General features: G+C 44.7%; 2 protein-coding genes across 8 annotated transcripts in view; both read right to left on the bottom strand.

Moving 5' to 3' along the window:
- Window positions 1-1052: 1052 nt before the first annotated feature.
- Window positions 1053-16293, bottom strand: LOC129833446 (mediator of RNA polymerase II transcription subunit 25-like). Of its 4 annotated transcripts, none has more exons than XM_055898060.1 (20): window positions 16118-16293; window positions 13943-14070; window positions 13805-13850; window positions 13574-13698; window positions 13381-13479; window positions 12120-12240; window positions 11833-11989; window positions 11615-11742; window positions 11430-11478; window positions 10870-11144; window positions 10654-10752; window positions 9543-9628; window positions 9362-9419; window positions 9158-9265; window positions 8580-8753; window positions 5320-5433; window positions 5071-5142; window positions 2365-2535; window positions 2015-2135; window positions 1053-1484 (listed from the first exon to the last, which is right to left on the bottom strand). In XM_055898060.1, exons 2-20 carry the CDS (start codon window positions 14065-14067, stop codon window positions 1378-1380), a joined length of 2235 nt encoding a protein of 744 aa, XP_055754035.1. In that variant the 5' UTR covers window positions 14068-14070; window positions 16118-16293; the 3' UTR covers window positions 1053-1377. The 4 variants fall into 4 exon arrangements, with proteins under 4 accessions (XP_055754035.1, XP_055754033.1, XP_055754034.1 ...); XM_055898058.1 differs by having other exon boundaries at window positions 11430-11505; window positions 16118-16292; XM_055898059.1 differs by having other exon boundaries at window positions 9543-9625; window positions 11430-11505; window positions 16118-16292.
- A 2848-nt stretch (window positions 16294-19141) lies between these two features.
- The window catches only part of LOC129833445 (synaptotagmin-C-like), a 67419-nt gene continuing 62554 nt past the window's right edge, over window positions 19142-24006 (bottom strand). For all 4 annotated transcript variants that reach the window (XM_055898055.1, XM_055898053.1, XM_055898056.1 and 1 more), the window contains 3 exons: window positions 23225-23354; window positions 22627-22717; window positions 19142-22178 (listed from right to left, as the gene is read on the bottom strand). In XM_055898055.1, the coding sequence (XP_055754030.1) occupies window positions 22631-22717; window positions 23225-23354 (217 nt within the window). In that variant the 3' untranslated portion in view covers window positions 19142-22178; window positions 22627-22630. The remainder of the gene's footprint in view (window positions 22179-22626; window positions 22718-23224; window positions 23355-24006) is intronic.

The following is a 24006-nucleotide window of genomic DNA, read 5'->3' as shown; positions in this document are numbered from 1 at the left end:
TGGGATAATAAGGTTCAAGTGTACATCATGTTTTGTTTTTCAGCATGTGTATACAGCTCACTGGACTGTGTGGAGTTAGTACAGGTGTCCGTGTATAATACACGCTACAGGATGTATTGCCAACAATATTTAATGGACGAGTTGAATTATGCGAGTGTCTGCAATGTGCTTAGTCTGTTTTTAGCCGTGTGAAGCTCATTTTGGGCACATATGTGGACACTGCCATGTGCGCATGCGGTCAGCCTGATTGTGCATTATGCCAGGGAAAACATGGCCAAGCGACACCATCTGGTATAACTACTTGGCACAGGAGGCCTCGGTATGGTTCCACAACATATTGGAGTAGTTAGAATTAACACTGACACCATTTGGCAGAAACACACTTCAAACTATATATCGGTGTGTCTATTTTAGTCATTCTCACACACTGCTGTAGTGTTAATACACACACATTCAGACAGACTACTGTCAGAAAGAGTTGGATAACAGGCATTCGGGCACAGATCAATCTATATCAGGGCTCTCCAACCCTGTTCCTGGATAGCTACCATCCTGTAGGTTTTCACTACAGTCCTGTTCCTGGGGAGCTACCGTCCTGTAGGGTTTCACTCCAACCCTGTTCCTGGATAGCTACAGTCTTGCAAGTTTTTGCTCCAGCTAATTATTAGAATCAGGTGCGCTAGATTAGGACTGTAGTGAAAACCTACAGGACGGTAGCTCCCCAGGAACAGGACTGTAGTGAAAACCTACAGGATGGTAGCTCTCCAGGAACAGGACTGTAGTGAAAACCTACAGGATGGTAGCTTCCCAGGAACAGGACTGTAGTGAAAACCTACAGGACGGTAGCTCCCCAGGAACAGGACTGTAGTGAAAACCTACAGGATGGTAGCTCTCCGGGAACAGGACTGTAGTGAAAACCTACAGGACGGTAGCTCCCCAGGAACAGGACTGTAGTGAAAACCTACAGGATGGTAGCTTCCCAGGAACAGGGTTGGAGAGCCCTGGTCTATGGGTATACTCACTTTTAAAAAGGACTCTACACATCAGTTGGCTCCTTGAAAAAATGTATCTATTTCATCTCAATAAAAGAACGTAATATAGCTCAAAAACACAACTTCAGGAAAAGTTGAACCTCAATAAAAAAGACATTTCATATAAACAATTAAATGAATGTAAAACAGGTTTCCATACAAGCACACAACAGTGTAATGAACACTGTCCTACCATTGGGTTGGGACAACTTTTTATATAAAATAAGGGGAAAAAAAGAAAAGAAAAGCCAGAGTAGAAACTAAGAAAACTACATCTCCCAGTCTGCCCCCATGATGAAACTGAAAATGCTGGTTGCTGGGGGATGTAGTCTTTTTGGGTCCAAACTCAAATAAGGTCCATGAGAATCTCATCCTCCATGACGGAAGACACCTGGGGCATCCCGGGGGGCTGGGCTCCAGGGCCCCTCTGACCAGCAGCCATCATCATCTGACCTGAGAGGGAGAGAGAGAAAAGAGAGTTAACCTGGGATAGCAACATGTGTATTGATGACATTATCATTAACACAGTGGTAATAAACGACAGACTAACTACTGTTGAGTTACAAGTAGAGTCACCGACGCACGAAGTAAACAGCATTATCGAGCAGACTTGAGCAAAAACCAAGAATGTGAAGTGCGAGTCTAAACTGCTCAGCTATCAGGTTGCAGCAAAGTGAAGGGCACCATGCACATACTCTATGAGACAGCATCACTCTAATCTGTGACATCCTCAATTCATCCTGCTGCTGGTGTCAACGCCATATAGCCCAGTCTCAGTCTGATAACCATAGGTACGGATGGGAGACATATGTTCAATCACCCTCCCTTTTGAATTTAGCAGTTTACACACAAAAGGTCAATCATTAGGAAACCGTTTCCTAATAACAGATTGCATTCTAAAGCCAATCCTTGCACTGATGTCTAGCTCCAAACTGTCTTTACAGTGTGTGATGTGAGTGAAAGGGTCAACGGCTGTAGCTAACCTGCCAGGGGCTGTCTCCACTGGGCCTGCATTTGGGGGCCCGCTCCTGGAGTAGGGTGGACCAGCTGCCCTCCCAGCCCCTGGTGAGGCATCATGCCCTGCATGTGACCAACACCACCCTGCTGAGAGACAGGAACACAACACCTAGGTTACCATCAATCATACAGTAGGTAGGACCTTCATTCTTATATCCTTTATCATTAACCAATAGAGACAAGTATTACATATTTAGAAGCCTTTCTAGTGTGTGCAGTGGTGATCTGGCCCTGGCTACAAGACAATGCACTATAACAACAAATGTATTTCATGAATGACGGTCAAGGCTGGTAGAGTTAACTGTTGTATTCTTACTGGCTGCTGTTGGCTGAGAAGGAGACTGCGCAGCTGCGGATTGGCTCCTGGGTTTGGAAGGCGGAGCATGGCACCCTGGGGCGGGGCCTGTCCACCCTGAGCGACCTGGTTGGGCGGAACACCGGTGACAGGCGGCTGCTGATTAGGTGCGCCGGATGCTCTCATCGTCATCTGGATGAGAAGCAGAGAGTCAAAGAGGTTTAGAAGAAGGTTGGAGAGATAAGAGGACTAAGTAGAATGAGACTTTAAATACAGTGCCTTCAAAAAGTATTCACACCCCTTCCCCTTTTCCATATTATGTTACGACCTGAATTTAGATTTTGTGTCAATGATCTACACACAAAATGTAATTTTGTTTGTATAACATTTTTGAAAAAAATAAACTGAAAAAGTCTTGAGTCAATAAGTATTCAACCTCTTATGGCAAGCCTAAATAAGTTCAGGAGTAAAACTTGGCTTAACAAATCACATAATAAGTTGCATGGACTCACTGTGTGCAATAATAGTGTTTAACATGATTTATGAATTACTAGACCATCTCTGTAACCCACACATACAGTCCAACCATCTGTAAGGTCCCTCAATCGAGGAGTGAATTTCAAGCAGATTCAACCACAAAGACCAAGGAGGTTGTTCAATGCCTCGCAAAGAAGGGCACCGATTAGTAGATGTGTGTGTAAAATTTTTTTTAAAAAAAAGCAGACGCTGAATATCCATTTGAGCATGGTGAAGTTATTAAATAGGCTTTGGAAGGTGTATCAATATACCCAGTCACTACGAAGATACAGGTGTCCTTCATTACTCAGTTGCCGGAGAGGAAGGAAACTGCTCAGGGATTTCACCATGAGGCCAATGGTGACTTAAAAACAGTTACAAAGTTGAATGGTTGTGATAGGAGAATGGAAACCTGTACAGCAGGGATCATAAACTAAATTCAGCCACGGAAGGATTTTTTCTTCAGCGGACGGTCAGGGGACCAGAACATAATAACAAATAATATGTAGACTTCAAATTGACCACAAGAAGCCCGAACAGATATAATATTTGACTAAAATATGATAATTTCAAACCTTGCTTACATTTATACACAATCATATATATCTCTCTATTATACATTGGAATACTTTGAAGATTTCAAAAATTAAAAACACTTGGAGCTGATTTGCTGGTCTTTTTTCAGTCTTATTTCCAACAGAATATATTCCAAAACATGCATCCTGTTTGCAACAAGGTACCTGAAAACAAAGTGTTATGTTTGGGGCAAATTCAACACAACACGACTGAGTACCACTCTTCATATTTTAAAGCATGCTGGTGGCTGCATCGTGTTATGTGTATGCTTGTCATCGGCAAGAACTATGGAGTTTTTTGGGATAAAAATAAATGGAATACAGCTATAAGCACAGTCAAAATCATAAAGGATGTCTTTTTTTTTTATCCCCTTTTCTCCCCAATTTTTGTGGTATCCAATCGCTAGTAATTACTATTTTTTCTCATCGCTACAACTCCCGTACGGGCTCGGGAGAGACGAAGGTCGAAAGCCATGCGTCCTCCAAGGCACAACCCAACCAAGCCGCACTGCTTCTTTTAACACAGCGCGCCTCCAACCCGGAAGCCAACCGCACCAATGTGTCGGAGGAAACACCGTGCACCTGGCCCCCTTGGTTAGCGCGCACTGCGCCCAGCCCGCCACAGGAGTCGCTGGAGCGCGATGAGACAAGGAAATCCCTACCAGCCAAACCCTCTCTAACCCGGACGACGCTAGCCCAATTGTGCGTCGCCCCACGGACCTCCCGGTCGCGGCCAGCTGCGACAGAGCCTGGGGGCGAACCCAGAGACTCTGGTGGCGCAGTTAGCACTGCGATGCAGTGCCCTAGACCACTGCGCCACCCGGGAGGCCTGGTTATCTTCTTTACTGGGCGAGGAATTCATCTTTCAACAGGACAATAACCTGAAACACAAGGCCAAATCTACTCTGGAGTTGCTTACCATGATGACAATGCATGTTCCCGAGGGGCCTAGTTAGAGTTTTGACTTAAATTGTCTTGAAAATCTATGGCAAGACTTGAAAATGGCTGTCTAGCAATGATCAACAATCAACTTGACAGAGCTTGAAGAATTTTAAGAAGAATAATGGGCAAATATAGTACAATCCAGAAACTTATCCAGAAAGACTCACAGCTGTAATCGTTGCCAAAGGTGCTTCTACAAAGTATTAATAAGGGGTGTGAATACTTAGGTTAGAGATATTTCTGTACTTCATTTTCAATAAATTTGCTAACATTTTTAAACACATTTTCACTTTGTCATTATGGGGTATTTGTGTGTCGATGGGTGAGAAAAAAAGTATTTAATCCATTTTGAATTCAGGGTGTAACAACACAATGTGAAATAAGTCAAAGGGTATGAATACTTTCTGAAGGCACTGTACATATGATTCATTGGAACGGTGTACCGGGTTCACTTTAAAAAGAGACAGGCCGAATGTAACTCACTGAACCCAGAACATGCTGGGCTGGCTATATTGGTAGCAGTGAGCACCCATTGAGAGACAATAGCCAACACATGCAGAGTGGAGAGGAGCTGCTCACCAACCAGGCAGGTGCCAAAACGAGCACAGGGAGAGTTTGTGCCTGGTAAAGTTCAGTGCATTTTTCAAAATGTGTTTTGGGTGAGAGTTTTTGTGTATGTGTGTGTGAGTCTCACCAGGTTGGCCTGTCTCTGCTGTTCCTCCATCAGAGTGACCTGACTAACAGAGGGCATGCCCACCACCACAGACTGAACAGAGGAGAGAGAAGAGGAGGTGCAGAAGGGGAGGAGGTGAAAGTCATTGCGGGACATGCAGTCATTGCGGGACAATAGAAACAGGAGATGCAGACAGGAGGAGTGTGTTAGGGGAGAAGTGAGGAAAGGAGGAGTGCACAAGCTCAGACACCACAGGATTAATCCCAGTACCTGCTGCTGCACGTTGCCATGGGAGACAGGGATGGGCCCCTGCGGCCGGTTGAGGAAGTTCTGATTGGGTTGAACCTGGCCAGGTGGTCCTGGCATCGGCCCTCCTGAACCTAACTGGAGAAGAGAACCAACAAGGGCACTTTTCTAGTGTAAGGTTTACATGTGTTACCAACATCCGTATAACTATGACACAAATGTACAGTGTATCGCTTATAATGGTATTCCTGCCTATCCTAACCCGTCTAATCCTGCAACTGGATGAGACAACACCATCATCTACGACATGTGTCAAACTCAAGGCCACAAGACGATTCAATCCTGCCTGCAGCGTTTTATCTATAATATTTTTGGGGGGGGAAAACCAATCTCAATTGACATTGCAATGACTAAAACCAAATCAAAACTGTGTAGAAATTATAATTGACCTACATTTATAGTCTCCTCACTCTGTCCAGTTTGCTAACAGTCATCGAAAGCTAACAGTCAACGAAAGCTAGACAGTCAGGGAGCATTGAAAATTCCAAAAGTGATGGAGGAATATTTTTGCACATTTTGACGGCGAGGAAATATTACCCATTTGAAGTGCGGCCCTCCAGACCTCGGTGAAGACAGAATGTGGCCCGCGGGGTAAATTAGTTTGACACCCCTGATCTAGGATCTGTAGTCTCTCAGGATAAAAGCTGTCCGTCTCCTCTCCTCTATTTTCTCCTCTCTCTTCCCTGTGGACTTCCTATTTAACTCAGCAGCCTGCCTAAAAACACCCAGAGCACACATTAAAGGCCCAGTGCAGTGAAAACGTGATTTTACTGTGTTTTACACACTGAGGTTGGAATAATACTATGAAAATGATGATAATGCTCTTTCAGTGTCAGAGCTGTTTTAAAAGACCATCTGAAATATTGTTGTGGTGGGTTGGCGTTTTGGCCTAGCTGGTGACATCACCAGGCGGTAAATTAGTTAATAGACCAATAAGAGAGAGAGTTCCAAACCTCTCTGCCAATAACAGCTACTTAAGTTTTCCCCTCTCCACTCAGACCATTCCCAGACAGCTTAAGAAAATGCTCTTTGCTAAGAAGCTATTTTTTGACAATTTTAACTAGGGATGTTCATGTATTCAAATACTTGTGAGTATTAATTGTATCAACGAAAAAACAACATATAGGCCTATTTTAACACTGAAAAGCCTTTTCTAAATTAAATGTAACATTTCAAATAATTAATGAAACATTTGTGTAGTTTTTAATAAAACAAACTTTACAATGTCGTTTTTATGACGTGCTCTCCAGAAAAGAAAAAAAAAAGAGGTATCCTTCACGTGTGTAGCTTGTTATTTATGTTGGCCAATCAAAGCTGCAAAGAGGCTTAATGTGTAGAAAGTGGAGTGAGAGTTTACTACTACATGCGAGATGGAATAAAATGATGTAATTAAAAGTTAACGAAATGAGAAAGGGTAGGCTACAACGAGCAACCAACAGGTAGGTTGTTGTTAGCCTAGCTAACTATAGCCGTCTCTCTCTCCCTCCGCTCCCATCTCACATACAGCGCCCCCTCTGCAGCTGCAGCAATAGTGCACCAGCCTCTCTCCTTCAGGCAGCAGTGCTCAGGTTAAAGTTTAAAAACCACATCTATTTAGAATATCCAGATATCTGACAAATATTCATGATACTATTCGAATAGTGAAATTATTTCTAACCCCCAACCATAATTATAATTGAATACAATCACAGTAAGGTACTTAATTGTTACCCAGAAATGATTTGATATTGAGAGATAAACAGCTGCATTGGACCTTTAACATCAAGTCATCTCTATGGTTTAGAGAAAATATTCAATTTGGGTCTTTCACGGTTATAAAATCATATCTAATCACCAGTGACACTATTCCAGAGCCTCGTCTGGAAAAAAAATACCCCAAACAACGATCAAATAATTGAAATTTTAATTGTGTTGAGATTGCCATTGCAATTCTCCATTAGCAATGCAGCTTTGAATATGTAATGGGACACAAGGTCTCTGTCTTCTCTAAATACACACGGTCTAACATGTTTTTCACAGAAAATTAGCAGCATGAGTAGACAGGCGGCATCAACTATAATGGGAGCAGAAAGGCTGTGGGGATATAAAGTCATGTAGACCAAAAGCAGGTTGGATTTGTAACTGAGGCATTCCGTTTCTCTGTCACAAAAAATCTGCAGGCTAAATGTTTACCTGAAGGAAAACACGGTATCCTAACGGTTGTTAGAATCGTGTTGGCTGTAATCGAGATCAAACCAGAAATGACAAGGGGCAGTGCTCTCAAACTGGAAAACATTTTCCACAGGTAGCCTAGTGGTTAGAGCGTTGGACTAGCAACCGAAAGGTTGCAAGATCGAATCCCCGAGCTGACAAGTTAAAATGTGTCGTTTTGCCCCTGAACAAGGCAGGGGGCACACTGTTCCTAGGCCATCATTGAAAATAAGAATTTGTACTTAACTGACTTGCCTAGTTAAAAAGGTTTAAAAAATAAATAATTGACCACATCATTGGCCCAAGACTGCTCTTGGGAAGCCCTTCCACTGTGCTGACCTAGTGTTGCTCCAGTCACTACCGTGTATACTACCCCCTTTTCTCCAGGTTTAATCCCTTCATTCCCTCCTAACTCACAGAGTGGTGCTGCTGGACCTGTCTGTCTGACGTACCGAGCAGTGTTTGTGGTGGTTGATGACCCGTGTCTGTATGACTCACCGAGCGGTGCTGCTGGACCTGTCTGTATGACTCACCGAGCGGTGCTGCTGGACCTGTCTGTATGACTCACCGAGCGGTGCTGCTGGACCTGTCTGTATGACTCACCGAGCGGTGCTGCTGGACCTGTCTGTATGACTCACCGAGCGGTGCTGCTGGACCTGTCTGTATGACTCACCGAGCGGTGCTGCTGGACCTGTCTGTATGACTCACCGAGCGGTGCTGCTGGACCTGTCTGTATGACTCACCGAGCGGTGCTGCTGGACCTGTCTGTATGACTCACCGAGCGGTGCTGCTGGACCTGTCTGTATGACTCACCGAGCGGTGCTGCTGGACCTGTCTGTATGACTCACCGAGCGGTGCTGCTGGACCTGTCTGTATGACTCACCGAGCGGTGCTGCTGGACCTGTCTGTATGACTCACCGAGCGGTGCTGCTGGACCTGTCTGTATGACTCACCGAGCGGTGCTGCTGGACCTGTCTGTCTGACACACCGAGCAGTGTTTGTGGTGGTTGATGACCCGTGTCTGTATGACTCACCGAGCGGTGCTGCTGGACCTGTTTGTGGTTGGTGATGACCTGTCGGATGCCGTTGACGAAGCCGCTCTGGTCGTTGGGGATGAGGCCCATGAAAATCCTCTTCTTGGAGGAGTAGAGCAGCATGAGCACCCGCACCTCACAGGGGGCGCTGTGAGGGAAGTGGACGCACCCTGCCTGCAGCCAGAGGGGGGACATAGATCATAGGTCAAAGATCAGCACTGTCTGTCAGTCTGTCACAGCTCTCGTCATAGTTCAAGTGACACAAAACCAGTCAACCTGACCTGAATTCAATCGGACCTGGGTAAATCTCACAGGCTGCATGCAGTTTTTCTATGACGCCCGACAGCGTTGAAAATCTCTGTAGTCGTTTAGTAAATGATGAGCAACATGGTGCCCCCTCTAGTGTTCTCAGAGTGTAACTGCAGCCTATTTATATCTGCCTAGTCCATCTAGTGCACAATGGAGGGAACTGCTGATGTCTATTGTTGAGACTCCACTGTATTGAATAATGAGACGGAAAAGGATAGGGACAAATGGCAGCAAAAATAGAGCATGTGAAGCAGAAGAGCTGGACTTACAAATCCAGTGGCCATGATACGATAAAGACCTTTTAGTGACTCCACATCTTTGTTGGTGAAGAGAAACTGAACCATTCTAGAGTTTCTGAAGAGGGGACCGAGTGTTGTCTGGGGAGGGAGAAAGACTTTATTTAGATGTCTGTATTCTCAATGTCATCGAGTCATTTCAGAACATACATACGCACGCAGAGAGGGTTCTCTCACCAGTAGCTGTTGTGGGATCAATTGCATGATGAGCTTCTGTGGCCACTGGTCGGCATTTCTGTCATGAAGAACAGGGAACAAACCAATCAGAACTCTCCATACATATAGCAATACACACAATGACCAATCAGTGCAGCTGACACTGGCATGATATCAAAGATAGTTGCAGTGAAACACTCACAGGTTCTCTCCTTGGTTGACTTGCACCTGGCAGGGCAAGGAGCGAGTGAGTTTGGTATTGGAATCCATAGACGAGGCTTTGGGCTTCTGAAGTGATGGATGGAGAGAGGGTGGGGGAGGGAGGGAGGGAGGAGAGGAATGGAGGGATGTTTGTAGAAACGGAAGGAGAGGTTTGGAAGTTAGCATACAGAGTGACCAGGGGGCTTCGGTCCCACACCCAGGGGCACCGTTTGAATAAAAACCTCCATGTTAGAAATTACCCAACATGCAAAACAGTGCTGCCAGTGGAACATTGTGAAGAGGATGGATGGCGCCAATCCTACGCGAAAATAATCAGCAGCGTTCATCTTCAGGGGATCAATAGTTAATCAATCCCAGATTGGTCAGCTCTGCTGCAGTCCCCGTTGACCATTACTACTGCATTGTGTTGGGATTAAAGACCAGATGTATAGGTTCTTTATATGTGTACTGTACAGCATTTGGGAGGACTCTCGTGGATTAGAGGAGACTAAGATATGATCCAGCAATATCCTGCCCTGAACATTACAGGGGAACATTTGCAAATCTAACCTGAATGCTCCATCTATTGATACGTGACTTCAGATGCACTTTAGTGACCTGTGGCAATACTATGTCTATTGTCTATGTGTTTGGTGATTTTGTGGTCTAACTGTGTGTTGGTTACAGTGTGTAGGCTTGCTGCACATTGTTGTGTGGTAGAGTTTCATGGTCAACAGGTATCACAGAAGAAGTAGTCCAAATCAGTCAATACTTAGTGATTATTGACCAAGTCAGGTTTTCAAATGGCTTGGAAACACAAACATCTCCAGAGTTGATTAGTATTTTAGATCATTAAAATAAATGTTCCTCTACAACAGGTTCAACCATGTCAAGTAACTCCATCACTTTGACCTGAGGTGAAATCCATCACAAATGTATAGTATGATTATTCACATCACAATCAATGACAGTTGATTCAATCAGTTCCAAGCATAGCTTTGTTGCAGACCTTATAACATTTCCTTACAAGGTCAGAGGATGACAAACACACAAATAGAAGATGTATAGACCTCTTCAGCAGCATGTTTACACCAAGTTCTAGTTTCCCTCACCTCTTGCCACTCCAGCACCCCACTCCATGCTACAATCTTATTGGCAACGCCTTGCTGCTGCCCCCCAATCGGATTTGCTTGGGCTGCAGACACACCAGGCTATCAGAAGAAAATGACCGTTAGATGGAGAGAAAGACAACTTGACTGGAGGCAGAGAAGTTGAATATTGATGTGGAGTATTGTGGGAAGATGATGCAACATATGGACAGGCCTCACCATGCCAGGCTGTGAGGATGGGGGCGTCTGCTGATTGGCTGTGGGCTGCTGCTGCTGAGGGGGCACCGGCTGCTGCTGATTGGGCTGTGGTTGTCCTGGCGGCTGGACTTGTTGCTGCTGCTGGGGAGGGGCTTGTTGCTGAGGCAACATGGGTGTGGAAACTATGGTGACTGTGGATAGGCTGGGCTGACTGGAGGGAGCCAACTTCACTCCTGCTACAGATGGGAGAGTTGACTGACCGCTGAATGGGGGACCAGGATTGACCATGCCTGGGACTGGATGCCAAAAAAAGACAAGGTAACAGACATAATAGAACCCTCATATTCAACTCTGGACTTCGAAGCCAGTTCCGTACTGCCCCCCCCCCCCATTCTAACCCTCTAATCATGGACTGATTCGACCCGGTGCATTTAATTATCAGGTAGAACAGAAAACCTGCAGGCTCCGGACCTCGTCGGGTAAGAGGTGAACACCCCTGTAATAGACTAACAATCAACCTGGGCTGATGATCAACCATACTGGGGACAGAGGATAGAAGAATGCAGGCTATTGGTACTCACAGCGACTCTTCTGGTTGTTGGCTGCCTCTACAGCCATCTGTGCAGCTGCCTGAGCCGCGTTAAGGGAAGGTGGGGGCTGACAGGGCAGCAAGAGAGGGAGAGAGAACACTGTGTCAGCTAAGAGCCTGTCAATCCAATGTTGATGGGTTGGTAAAAGCTGCCAAGTTAAAACATATCTTCAGTACCTGATATGGATGGGCCGTGCTTATTGGTGGAGGAGCCTGCGAGGCGGGACAAAGAGGAGGCTGACTGACAGGCAGGGGTTGAGGGGGTAGAATTGGTTTGAGAGGGCCCGATCCTCCCCCTGATGACACTGGAGAAAGAAACATTTTAGAATTTGATGGGCCAATACTGACTTCAATCAATCTGTTCACTGTCAAGTATTTTGAGTGCTGCTCCTCACCAGGAAGTGAGATACCCCTAACCAGGATCATGTGGAAGGGGTCTTGGCTGTAGTCTGGGTGGGGTTCGACTGGTCCCCCGACTGGTGACGCCCTGTCGAACAGCGACCGTAACGCTGGCAGTTTCCGTGGCGACACCACAGAAAAATGAATCCCTCTCTGAGGAAGAGGCACAAGGTTATTATGGGGTATCAGCAACCATTAATAAGTACAGAAGTCACATCATTCCCCAAAATGGCCCAGCGGGTAGTCTATACAGGCTACCTGATAGAGGTGCTATGTTACTTACGTCTCTGATGATCTTGACCAGATTGTCTGCAGTGCAGCCCGTATAGCTGACACTCTCCACGGCAGGGAGCAGGTATGGCGGAGAGTTACACAGCAGCACACAGACTTTGTGTGTCTGACCTCTGATTAATAGAGACAAAATACATATGCTAGTGTGTGTCTACTAAACTCAGCAAAAAAAGAAACGTCCCTTTTTCAGGACCCTGTCTTTCAAAGATCATTCGTAAAAATCCAAATAACTTCACAGATATTCATTGTAAAGGGTTTAAACACAGTTTCCCATGCTTGTTCAATGAACCATAAACAATTCTTGAACATGCACCTGTGGAATGGTCGTTAAGACACTAACAGCATACAGACAGAAGGCAATTAAGGTCACAGTTATGAAAACTTAGTAGAGGCCTTTCTACTGACTGAAAAACACCAAAAGAAAGATGCCCAGGGTCCCTGCTCATCTGCGTGAACGTGGCTTAGGCATGCTGCAAGGAGGCATGAAGACTGCAGATGTGGCCAAGGGAATAAATTTCAATGTCCGTACTGTGAGATGCCTAAGACAGCGCTATAGGGAGACAGGACGGACAGCTGATCGTCACGGTGGTAGAACACGTGTAACAACACCTGCACAGGATCGGTACATCCGAACATCACACCTGCGGGACAGATACAGGATGGCAACAACAACTGCCCGAGTTACACCAGGAACGCATAATCCCTCCATCAGTGCTCATCCTCCTCCCTCATGTGGTACCCTTCCTGCAGGCTCATCCTGACATGAACATCCAGCATGACAATGCCACCAGCCATACTGCTCATTCTGTGTGTGATTTCCTGCAAGACAGGAATGTCAGTGCCATGGCCAGCGAAGAGAGGACCTGGGATCAGAGGGTGAGGGCTAGGGCCATTCCCCCCAGAAATGTCAGGGAACTTGCAGGTGCCTTGGTGGAAGAGTGGGGTAACATCTCACAGCAAGAACTGGCAAAATTGGTGCAGTCCATGAGGAGATGCACTGCAGTACTTAATGCAGCTGGTGGCCACACCAGATACTGACTGTTACTTTTGATTTTGACCCCCCATTGTTCAGTGACACGTTATTCCATTTCTGTTAGTCACGTCTGTGGAACTTGTTCAGTTTATGTCTCAGTTGTTGAATCTTGTGTAAATATTTGTATGAACATAACATGTTAAGTTCTCTAAAAAATAAACGCAGTTGACAGTGAGAGGACGTTTCTTTTTTTGCTGAGTTTAGTAATAAAAAAACTCACATTTGCTCCCTCATCTTTTTGAAGTCATCAAAGAGCTGCAAGGCCACAGACAGACCCTCTGCGATGAGACTACAGCTCTCTGCTCCTCCTCCCATGAACCTGACAGAGACAAAGTTACACATTGATCAAGAAAGATTAATACTAACGAATCTTAACATATCCTTCAAAATGGCATGACAAAAACAAATCTTACTGGATGCTGTCAATCCACGAGACAAACTCAAAGGCTGAGCTGGTTGGTGCGTGACACTGGACGTAGGATTCAGGAGCACAGTCCACTGTGTTGAACACAACAAGACCATACTGTGTGCCTCCATACTGACAGGAGAAGAGAATTGGCATTGTTGTTCTCATACCTTCTTAAATAAAGAGTAAATACATAGTAATAACCGTAAGGAGAAAACAAAGTTGAATTAAGACTCACATCTCCTCCAAAGTCTGTCTCTGCTGGAGGGCCTCCATTGAAGTACCTGTGATGATGGGACAGGGTCCAAGTCAGGACTCCACAGAGCGATATTGTACATACCCAATGAAGCAAAAAGTACATTTGAAGTCCACTTACTCGATTGCAGGTAGTATGTAATGTTTTCTGAGGGATTCAAAATAGGGGCCGAGGTTTGCAGTACCTTCGATAACGAACACCACATCTGCTACTTGATTAGCACCAGGTTTAATGGGCAGGTCCATGATCTAGATGGAGAAAAAAGGTGACTAGTTGAATCAGTTACTGGGCCATAACAAAAGTTGCTCTCCCTGTGATTACTGGTTGTGACAGGTATGCATAACATACTGTGTGATATGTTACCTAGGTTTACGTTATGACAGCTAACTACACTGCTCAAAAAAATAAAAGGGAACACTTAAACAACACAATGTAACTCCAAGTCAATCACACTTCTGTGAAATCAAACTGTTCACTTAGGAAGCAACACTGATTGACAATAAATTTCACATGCTGTTGTGCAAATGGAATAGACAAAAGCCTCCGACTTTGTGCAAGGAGGTACACTGCCAGCGCCCTGCAAAATGACCTCCAGCAGGCCACAAATGTGCATGTGTCAGCATATGGTCTCACAAGGGGTCTGAGGATCTCATCTCGGTACCTAATGGCAGTCAGGCTACCTCTGGCGAGCACATGGAGGGCTGTGCGGCCCCACAAAGAAATGCCACCCCACACCATGACTGACCCATCGCCAAATCGGTCATGCTGGAGGATGTTGCAGGCAGCAGAACGTTCTCCACGGCGTCTCCAGACTCTGTCACGTCTGTCACATGTGCTCATGTGCTTAGTGTGAACCTGCTTTCATCTGAAGAGCACAGGGCGCCAGTGGCGAATTTGCCAATCTTGGTGTTCTCTGGCAAATGCCAAACGTCCTGCACGGTGTTGGGCTGTAAGCACAACCCCCACCTGTGGACGTCGGGCCCTCATACCACCCCCATGGAGTCTGTTTCTGACCGTTTGAGCAGACACATGCACATTTGTGGCCTGCTGGCGGTCATTTTGCAGGGCGCTGGCAGTGCACCTCCTTGCACAAAGGCGGCGGTAGCGGTCCTGCTGCTGGGTTGTTGCCCTCCTACGGCCTCCTCCACGTCTCCTGATGTACTGGCCTGTCTCCTGGTAGCGCCTGCATGCTCTGGACACTACGCTGACAGACACAGCAAACCTTTTTGCCACAGTTCGCATTGATGTGCCATCCTGGATGAACTGCACTACCTGAGCCACTTGTGTGGGTTGTAGACTCCGTCTCATGCTACCACTAGAGTGAGAGCACCGCCAGCATTCAAAAGTGACCAAAACATCAGCCAGGAAGCATAGGAACCGAGAAGTGGTCTGTGGTCACCACCTGCAGAATCACTCCTGTTTTGGGGGGTGTCTTGCAAATTGCCTATAATTTCCACCTTTTGTCTATTCCATTTGCACAACAGCATGTGAAATTTATTGTCAATCAGTGTTGCTTCCTAAGTGGACAGTTTGATTTCACAGAAGTGTGATTGACTTGGAGTTACATTGTGTTGTTTAAGTGTTCCCTTTATTTTTTTGAGCAGTGTATTTAACAATACCTCACATGAACACTCGATCTTGATAAAACGAAATGTATGGAATAGCAGATGGAAAGTTGTCCATCAGTCCAGAATCAGTTGTCCATATTGAAAAATAACCAAATCAGACATAGTGCGTTAGGCAGAAGATTAGAACTAGACAGGCGTAAACTGCATAATTAGCTAGACTCCTTTGGTCGTTTTTAGCTGGACAACTATAAATAAACGTATACTGATGGACCACGGCTACTGATTATGCTCAGTCAAAGCATCCTAAAGTCACGTGTGTGTATGTTCATTACGTCTTGCAACGGAAACCGTTTAAGAACCAAACAATAATACCTGAATTTGCCTAATAGAAACTATTGTTCGTGGCAAAACGTTTTCCATTTGGAGTAAAAGGTAGAATCGGCGTAATGAACACACCTCCAGTCAGCCAACGTTAGCTAACTTTTGTACTTCAATGACCAGCAACTCTTACATTCACAATAAAGTTATCCAGCTAACGGTAATGTGGTTAACATGTCAAACATTTTAATAGACTAATATAAAAGCTTTAGTAAGCGAAGTAGAAATTCCATTAATCATGGGCATATAGACATTATAGCATTAGCGAGGTGGCCACAAGCCAATGCTAGCCAAAGGATTTCCATCAGCAAATCATTAATTGCATTCAGCTAGTTAGAGGGCTACTCACCTGGCGGTATTTAGCCGTCAGCCAAATAATTGTGTTTTAGACGAGTCCAAATACTTAAATTGTACAGTTAATAAAACGAAACCATTGTCATTTTGACACACAAAGTAGGCCGTGCCGAAAACAAACCACTAGTCAAACGTTCTGTTATCGACATCTCAGGCCTGGTTGGGCTTGAAAATGGACCATAAGGGATGCTCAATCAACAACCGAGCAACTGATCAAGAACTGATTGAGCCTCTATGGCTGCCATTAGGAACCTAAGCGGTAACTGACAGTCCTGACAGTCAGTGAAAGTCCTATCATTTATACCAAATGGATGACATTTACAGTGCAATTATAGAGACATATAATATATATGAGATATTATTTATTTGCCATATATGCCATACCGCCTTGTTACACCAGAGGTCAGCACAGTCTGCCAGTCTTAGAAAATGACTAGGCCTTGAATGCAGTGAGCTGCATGATTTGAGAGACAACAGGCAAGGAAGTGATACATCCTTGATTATAGCCCCCCTTGTCCATGTATCCAGTACATCAAGCATAAACCTATACGTCCTGTATGTTTACATAGGTTGTTAAATGGGCCTACAGGTTCTGCCTAACCCCCTTGCCAACGTAACCTTTTTATAACCAAGACATGTCTCGATCACCTCCTATCCTCTGTGCTGAAATAAGCACATAATTACTGGGGCGGCCTTCAGCGAGCTAACCTGTTGTCAAATCAACACAATGTGCCACGAGCGAAACCTGTGAAACCCACAACGCAGCGGGCGCTGTGTTTCTCTCGTCCAACAATATAATCTATTCCCCTGTGGCACTGTGAGCCAGTCAGCACAGCCCAGCAAACAGCAAAGGGCATCAGAGCTCATCAAACTCAATCCCACAGAAACAATGTTCTGAATCCATTTAACCTAATTTAAAGCAGTGCAAGGCGCTGTAAAGAGGCAGCGGTTCTATTTAGGCCATGGGCAAACAGCAAATGAGGGCCACATCATGGGCGCTGGCTCCCAGTGACCTTAGCAGGGTTTGTGCAGGGCCAGGAGTGTGCCCAAGGCTATCATTGGGTCCCAAACTCATTCAACCCACACAGCCTTTCATTCTGACTTAAGCACAATGGCCAAATTAATTCCGGTAAAAGGGACCGGGTGTCCATCCCTTTCTAGGAGACTTTGATGTATTTTGTAGCTCTGAGGGAAGTGCAGTTTGTCACTGCGTTTGAAATTCAATTGGCAGAACTGGCAGTTCTCCTGCAATTAGAAAAGCTTACAACTCCTGATGTGGTCAGAAAACAAATTTAGTCACTGTTGTAATTTGACTTCCTCTTGGTGATGAGAAATGGCATATTGCTTTAGGGGACTTTTCTGTGAGGTTTGATCATTTTTCTCTATCAGGTGCTTTGATTGTCCTGTCTGGTTGTTCCAGGTGGTGTGTAGTATAGACGATCCCTCTTTTGACCGGCTCCTCCAGCTGGGAGAGAGGGGACCATCTGGTCCTCAACAGGTAATCACCACCAACACACTGATACACCTGACATACAGACAGAACTGGGTTACGACAAATAACAGACACTGATTTTGGAAAACAGTATTAGGTCAAAACACAAATAAACACACACACACACACACATTATTTCTAATTCTGGGGTGACATTTATGAACCTTTATGGAGGCATAACATTAAGTTGAAAATGTGAAATTGTATAGGGAGTGGACTGAAAAGTGTAGCCATATTGCATATGATGAATCTTACACCGCACAGTGAATATTTATATTTTTGTCACATAGACATGAGGTTTACATTCCCTTTATCTATGTGGTGTCGTTGCTTTCTTTCCTTGCTAAATTCAAAAACATTAAAGGCTCACCCACAGCAATGACATCTATATTTAATGAGATAACAGAATACATTACCATTATATATAGTAATGAGTAATATATTAGCAATAACGCACAGCTGACAGCTTTCTAATAAATCCCTCTGGTGTGATAGAAACAGCTCTATGTATTGTATTGCACACACCTCCCCCAGTCTCCCTCCCTCTCTGCTTCTTTCAGCTCACTGAACTGAGTGAAATGTCTTTCCGACAATTTTTTTTTTTTGCACGGTGGGAACGTTGCCATGGAGACAGCAGTTCCCCCGGCCCATTCACCCACTTCCAGCCCCCCCCCCCCCCCCCCCCCCCCCTCAGCAGTTCATGGTGTTGTAGCAGTGCTAACTGGCACTTCTGCGTGTATGTGTGTGTGTTGTTCTGAACTGTTCTCATGCTGCTCACACTGTCAAAGTGCTGCAGGTGCCCCGTTCGCCCCTAGACAAGTGTGTCTATATACAGACCTGTTCTCCTCCGCCTCTCCCTCACACACAAACACACTCACTCTCACACACACTCTTTCGCTTCCATTCCTTGTCTTTTTAATTCATCTCTTCATCCACTCCCTGCCGTCCCCTTTCTCTGTGTCATTCCCCCTCACTCTCTTAATCCTTTCCTACTCCTCCTCTCTCTTTGTGTCACACACACACACGTGCATGCATGCACGCACACACACTTCCCCCTCGGTTGGTGTAGCAGAGTTTCAGTGTGCTGATAGTGGGCATGACTGTAATGCTCAGTTCATAAGGGTATAATCACTGCATGACTTCCCTGGCATTTATATGACTACTAGAAAAGACTCACAAAGCAACAGTAGGTGGCAGACCAGAGAAAGACACACTCAGGGCAGGCAGCAGCACTCCACTTTGCATTTAGATTTAGTGAGGACACAATAAAGAATTCATGACAAAGTGACTAAATAATTACACATGACGATAATGCATGGCAGGAAAGAGAGAGAGGAAGGTCCTATAGGTTCAGAGAAGATTCAATACAGTATGGATACATATATATATATATATATATATATATATATATATATATATATAGGTCGAGTGTGTGTGTAGGCTACTGTATACGTACATAATACACAAGGCTTGCACGCACACACACCTACTTCACACACAGTGATTAATAAACAAACACACACAGAATGAGGCTGGATGATACATATCCTTTATTTCCATGATCATTGCTTCAGCCACAACATCTCCCACACGTTCACCTACATCATCTTCCTCTTCACCCTCCTCCCCCTAGTTCTCTGGCTGAAACAAGCATCCTGACTGAATGTCTCACTTCTGTTCAAATGTCTATTTATCTGTTTAACCCATATAAAAAGTAAACTTCTGAAGAAATTATGTTTTTAAAAAAGATTCAAAAATTAAATCAGGAATAACTATTTAATGAAGATATACAGGATAAACAATGTTATTTATCATCATTGTTTTGATTACAGAGATAACGATTGCTAGGTCTCCATTTTCGTCATTAGTAATATTAATATCAGGTTCATTGTCAGGTTTTGCTTAAAGCATCACTTATTTAATTTTCATTGCATCAAGTTGACATCATTCATGTTAATATAAGCATGCACACACGTTTCCCCATGTACATTCAGAACTGCACTAACACTGAGAGAGACAGAGGAGTCCTAGACACAGAGAGAGCGGGCAAGATGGAGGGAGGCGGAGAGGGGGGGTGAATGGCTGTGTGGTGAGAGAGGGAAGTGGGGAAAAGGGAGTTTTCAGAAATAGAGTGGGAGAACAAGCAATCAAAGAGAGCGAGAGACAGGTATAGAAAGAGATAAAGGGGGAAAGAGAAAGGTATATATATATATATATATATATATATATATATATATATATATATATATATATAAAGAGAGAGAGAGAGAGAGAGTGAGAGAGGTGGAGGGTAATACTGAGAGCACACTAGCAACCTCCAGTGCTGAGTGAGTGCTAACACCACAGTGTTATGGGGCAGAGAATCATGTGGATTGTGAGGGATAGAGACAGAGCCTGGAGATAGGCCAATGGATCAATACTATAGTATCTACTTATACAGGCAGATCAATGACCTCCCAGAACAACCTGAGCTGACATACAGTTCCAGATGGAAAACTTCTGGCTATGATATGGGATATACGGCTTTAATCTGTGTACATACCAAGCATACAGTAAGCATCCCTGCACTTCCTTGGCCTGAAGTTGGAATAGTAACTGGATCCCCCTGAATGCGTTTAAGGGGAAATGGCAGCCATAGCATTAGTAGTGCTGTTAGTTGAGGTTATAGTAGCAGAAGTGGTGGTAGACATGGTTCTCTCATGGCAGTAGCCACATGGTGCTTAAAGAGGAAGTGCAGAGCGTCAACAGGGGGTCATCATATTTCACTAAAGATAAAGGACATGGCTACCCCCTCTCTGTCTCCCCGTTTGGAGGGACTGCTAGGGGACATAAAAGAGTCATTACTCAGCCCAAAAATTCTACCTCAAGTAATCAAAACGTATCTAACATCACGGTGCCAACTGGTTTCCCCTCAGACACACAGTACACATTTACTAAAAGAAGTACACAACCAACACAGTTACTTAAATCAGGCAAGGGGGGCACTTTTGAGTGACTGACAGCTGATCTGGGAAACAACACAGACAATACACTCTAATCTCTGTGAGAGACCGACTGTTCATCAGGGATCATAAGTATCCCACTCCCCACCAAGTGCAATGGGTCCTACACAAAAATGGTTCCTCTAAGACACACAGGACAGAAGACACATTTTGTTCAAAGACAGGAGTTTCAGTCTGTGGATGCTAGGAATGGTGTGGGGCCGCGAGGACCGGTAGAAGATAGGGACGGCATGAGCACAGAAACGTGTCACACAGAAGGTCACAGTGACACACACACAGACACACAGGCATACACACACAGACGCACACGAATACAAAACACACACACACACAAACACAGAAATACACACAAATCAAAGCAACACAAATGTGTGTGTCCTTCTAACGTTGTCGTCCAGTCGGAGACATGATGGACTGCAGACATTTTTTTCTTTTCAAATTAAATAATGTCTTTCCTGAAAAACAAAATCTTGGAATGATAGAAAAATTCAATATAATGGTGAAATCCTTCCCTGTAGGATACATTTCCAGTAAGTGCACTCCAAGCCGAGCAGGTCCGTCCTCATCACAGTTCCCCTGTAGAGTCCTCTGGGGTAAAGTCTGCCAGTATGTCCAAACAGGGGAACACTTTTCCTGTAACATCCCAAGGCGCTCAAATAGTTCAGGTCTTCAAGTACTCACGGTCACATCCTTAGTGGATCGTAAAAAAATGGTATGGATAAATTCCTTTCTGGATGATTATTATTACACAAACCCCCAAAACCAAACAAATAGAAAAATAAAAGCAAATTCACATTAATGAGCACCATGAAGAAGGTGACAAAAGAATGATTTGAAGGGACACATTTCAAGGTTACGTAACATGCTTCAGCAGATGGGTTCATCCACATTTCTCCCTCCCCTGACATCAATAATAACAACCGGCAAACGTTGCTTCCTCCAGCTAAAAGCCAGAAAAGCCCAGATCCAGAGGGCCCAAACCAGGCCTCAAGAATGGACTAGACTAGAGTCTCCACAACTGATGTTTGTCCTGCTGAAACACTACATGGATGTTTCCTAACTCCTACACTTGTATACTAATGGCCTAAAGTAAAGCATTGACACGGTTTGCCTTTTGAAGTCCATACAGTGCAGAAACCTTAGGCCCAGGTCTGATTGGAGGGAGAAATGTGCATCATCACACTCCTCCTGGATGAATTACTGGCACTAACCTGAAGCACTGTGTGTGTGTGTGTGTGTGTGTGTGTGTGTGTGTGTGTGTGTGTGTGTGTGTGTGTGTGTGTGTGTGTGTGTGTGTGTGTGTGTGTGTGTGTGTGTGTGTGTGTGTGTGTGTGTGTGTGTGTGTGTGTGTGTGTGAGCGTTCTAAGTGTTGCTTGTATAGAATGTAGATTCTGTTTTCCTGTGCTTCGTTGCAACAGGACAGGAGTTGGAATATTCAGCAATAGCAGTAGAACAGCAGTAGCAGTCGATGTGTCTCCTTATCTCTCTTTGTTTGATGGAGAGAATTATTCACAGATAAGCAGAATGAAAGGAAAGTCTGGAACTGGAAAGATGATAATAACCTGGGGAGAAAAGGAGAGCGAGAGAGATAAAGTAGGAGAGACAGTGCGAGTGAGAAGAAACATAAACAGAGAACAGAGCCTTAGAGTACAGTAAGTCAGGGGGTGGGGTACATAACATCTAGATGGTACAGATACTCTTGCCTAACAGCCTCTGAGTCTCAGCTGGATCACATTCACCAAGGTTATAGTCACAAAGCTGTGGTTATATAGGTCCCTCCACAGAAAGCTATGGAATATTGAAAAATTGTGTGTCAGGGTTGGGGTCCACTTCAATAAAGGCAATGCAGGAAATCAATTAAATCTAATTCATGAAGCAGAAATTGCCCGTCCTTTGTAATGACAATGTTTTCTAAATCGTACAACTAATTTGTCTGAATTGAAATGGAAAGGACTCCAACACTGATCCTGGCACTGCATGTGAGAGCATTGAACCAAGAGTTCTACTCACAGTTCTACTCAGAGTGAGGACTGTCCACCACGATGTGAGGCTTGGGAGAGGCTGCGGGACTCTTTGACACAAATGAGGCCACAAGTTTTTCCTGGAAAAATATATTAAAGCAGAGTTAGTATCACCAACACAGACACTGTAGATAACAAAGGTAAATGTATGCTAAAATAGATATTTCATTACTAATGAAAAATATGGTGAGTGGATGAATAGACAGACCAGTTGTTGTACAGTATGTATCAAGCATCTCAGAGTAGGAGTGCTGATCTAGGATCAGGTCCCCCCTGTCCGTGTCATCTTATTCAATGTGATCTAAAAGGAAAAACTGATCAGCACTCCTACTCTGAGACGCTTGATACATGCGTCCCCCAGACTACTGTATGTATGTGTGGTTACTTGCAACGACTGAATAGAAAAACAAAGACTAGTTAGAACAGGGGGAAAGAAGGCCAAGTACAATTACATACATGAAGTAGGAAAATAGAATGAGAGCACAGGCCTGCACAAAAAACCACTGTAGTCACGCACTCACACACACACACACACATTCAACGGTACACATACACACACACACACATCACATCATGCACATAATTACCTCGACGAGCTGGTGCCAGTGGTCTATGGGCTTGCGGGGGTTGGCCAGCATGGCAGTCCAGTGCTCCCTCCCAGGACCCTCAGCGTCACTGCCCACACGACACATTCCTATGACTTCATTATGACCAATACTGACCAACACACAGCCAGGTAGAGAGAGAGAGAGAGAGAGAGAGAGAGAGAGAGAGAGAGAGAGAGAGAGAGAGAGAGAGAGAGAGAGAGAGAGAGAGGGAGAGAGAGAGAGAAAGAGAGAGAGAGAGAGAGAAAGAGAGAGCAGTAGAACAGAGAGAGAGAGAGAGAGAGAGTGTGTGGGTGGGGGGGGGAGTGGGTGGGGGGGAGACGGAGACAGAGAGGGAGAGAGACTGTGACGAACAGGCAAAGTAGGCCTCATTTATCAACCTTGAGTGCTGGGAAAATGAATGCGGCCACAGAGGTTGGATATTCAATAGTGAGCGCACAATATACAGATACTATTACAAAGGTTTCAATACCAATGGAGAGCACATTCATATCATACACAAACACACGCATGCATGCACACACACAAACATCGAACTATAGAGATGCTATAACCTGGGTTTTAAATGCATAAAAGATAACACACACACACACACAACTATAGAGATACTATAACCTACAACGTGTGTTTAATAATAATAAAGAAAACACAAACACACACCAGCCAGGCGATGGTGTGATGATGGAGGGTGTGATAGAGAGTGCCAGATAGAGAAACACTGGCATGGTTACACAGTGTCTCACCACCAGACACTATTTCCATTA

Source organism: Salvelinus fontinalis, chromosome 34 (genome assembly GCF_029448725.1).
Source record: "Salvelinus fontinalis isolate EN_2023a chromosome 34, ASM2944872v1, whole genome shotgun sequence".
NCBI classification, from domain to species: domain Eukaryota; kingdom Metazoa; phylum Chordata; class Actinopteri; order Salmoniformes; family Salmonidae; genus Salvelinus; species Salvelinus fontinalis.
The sequence above is the reverse complement of the archived record's forward strand: the minus strand, read 5'-3'. Positions and strand labels throughout refer to the sequence as shown.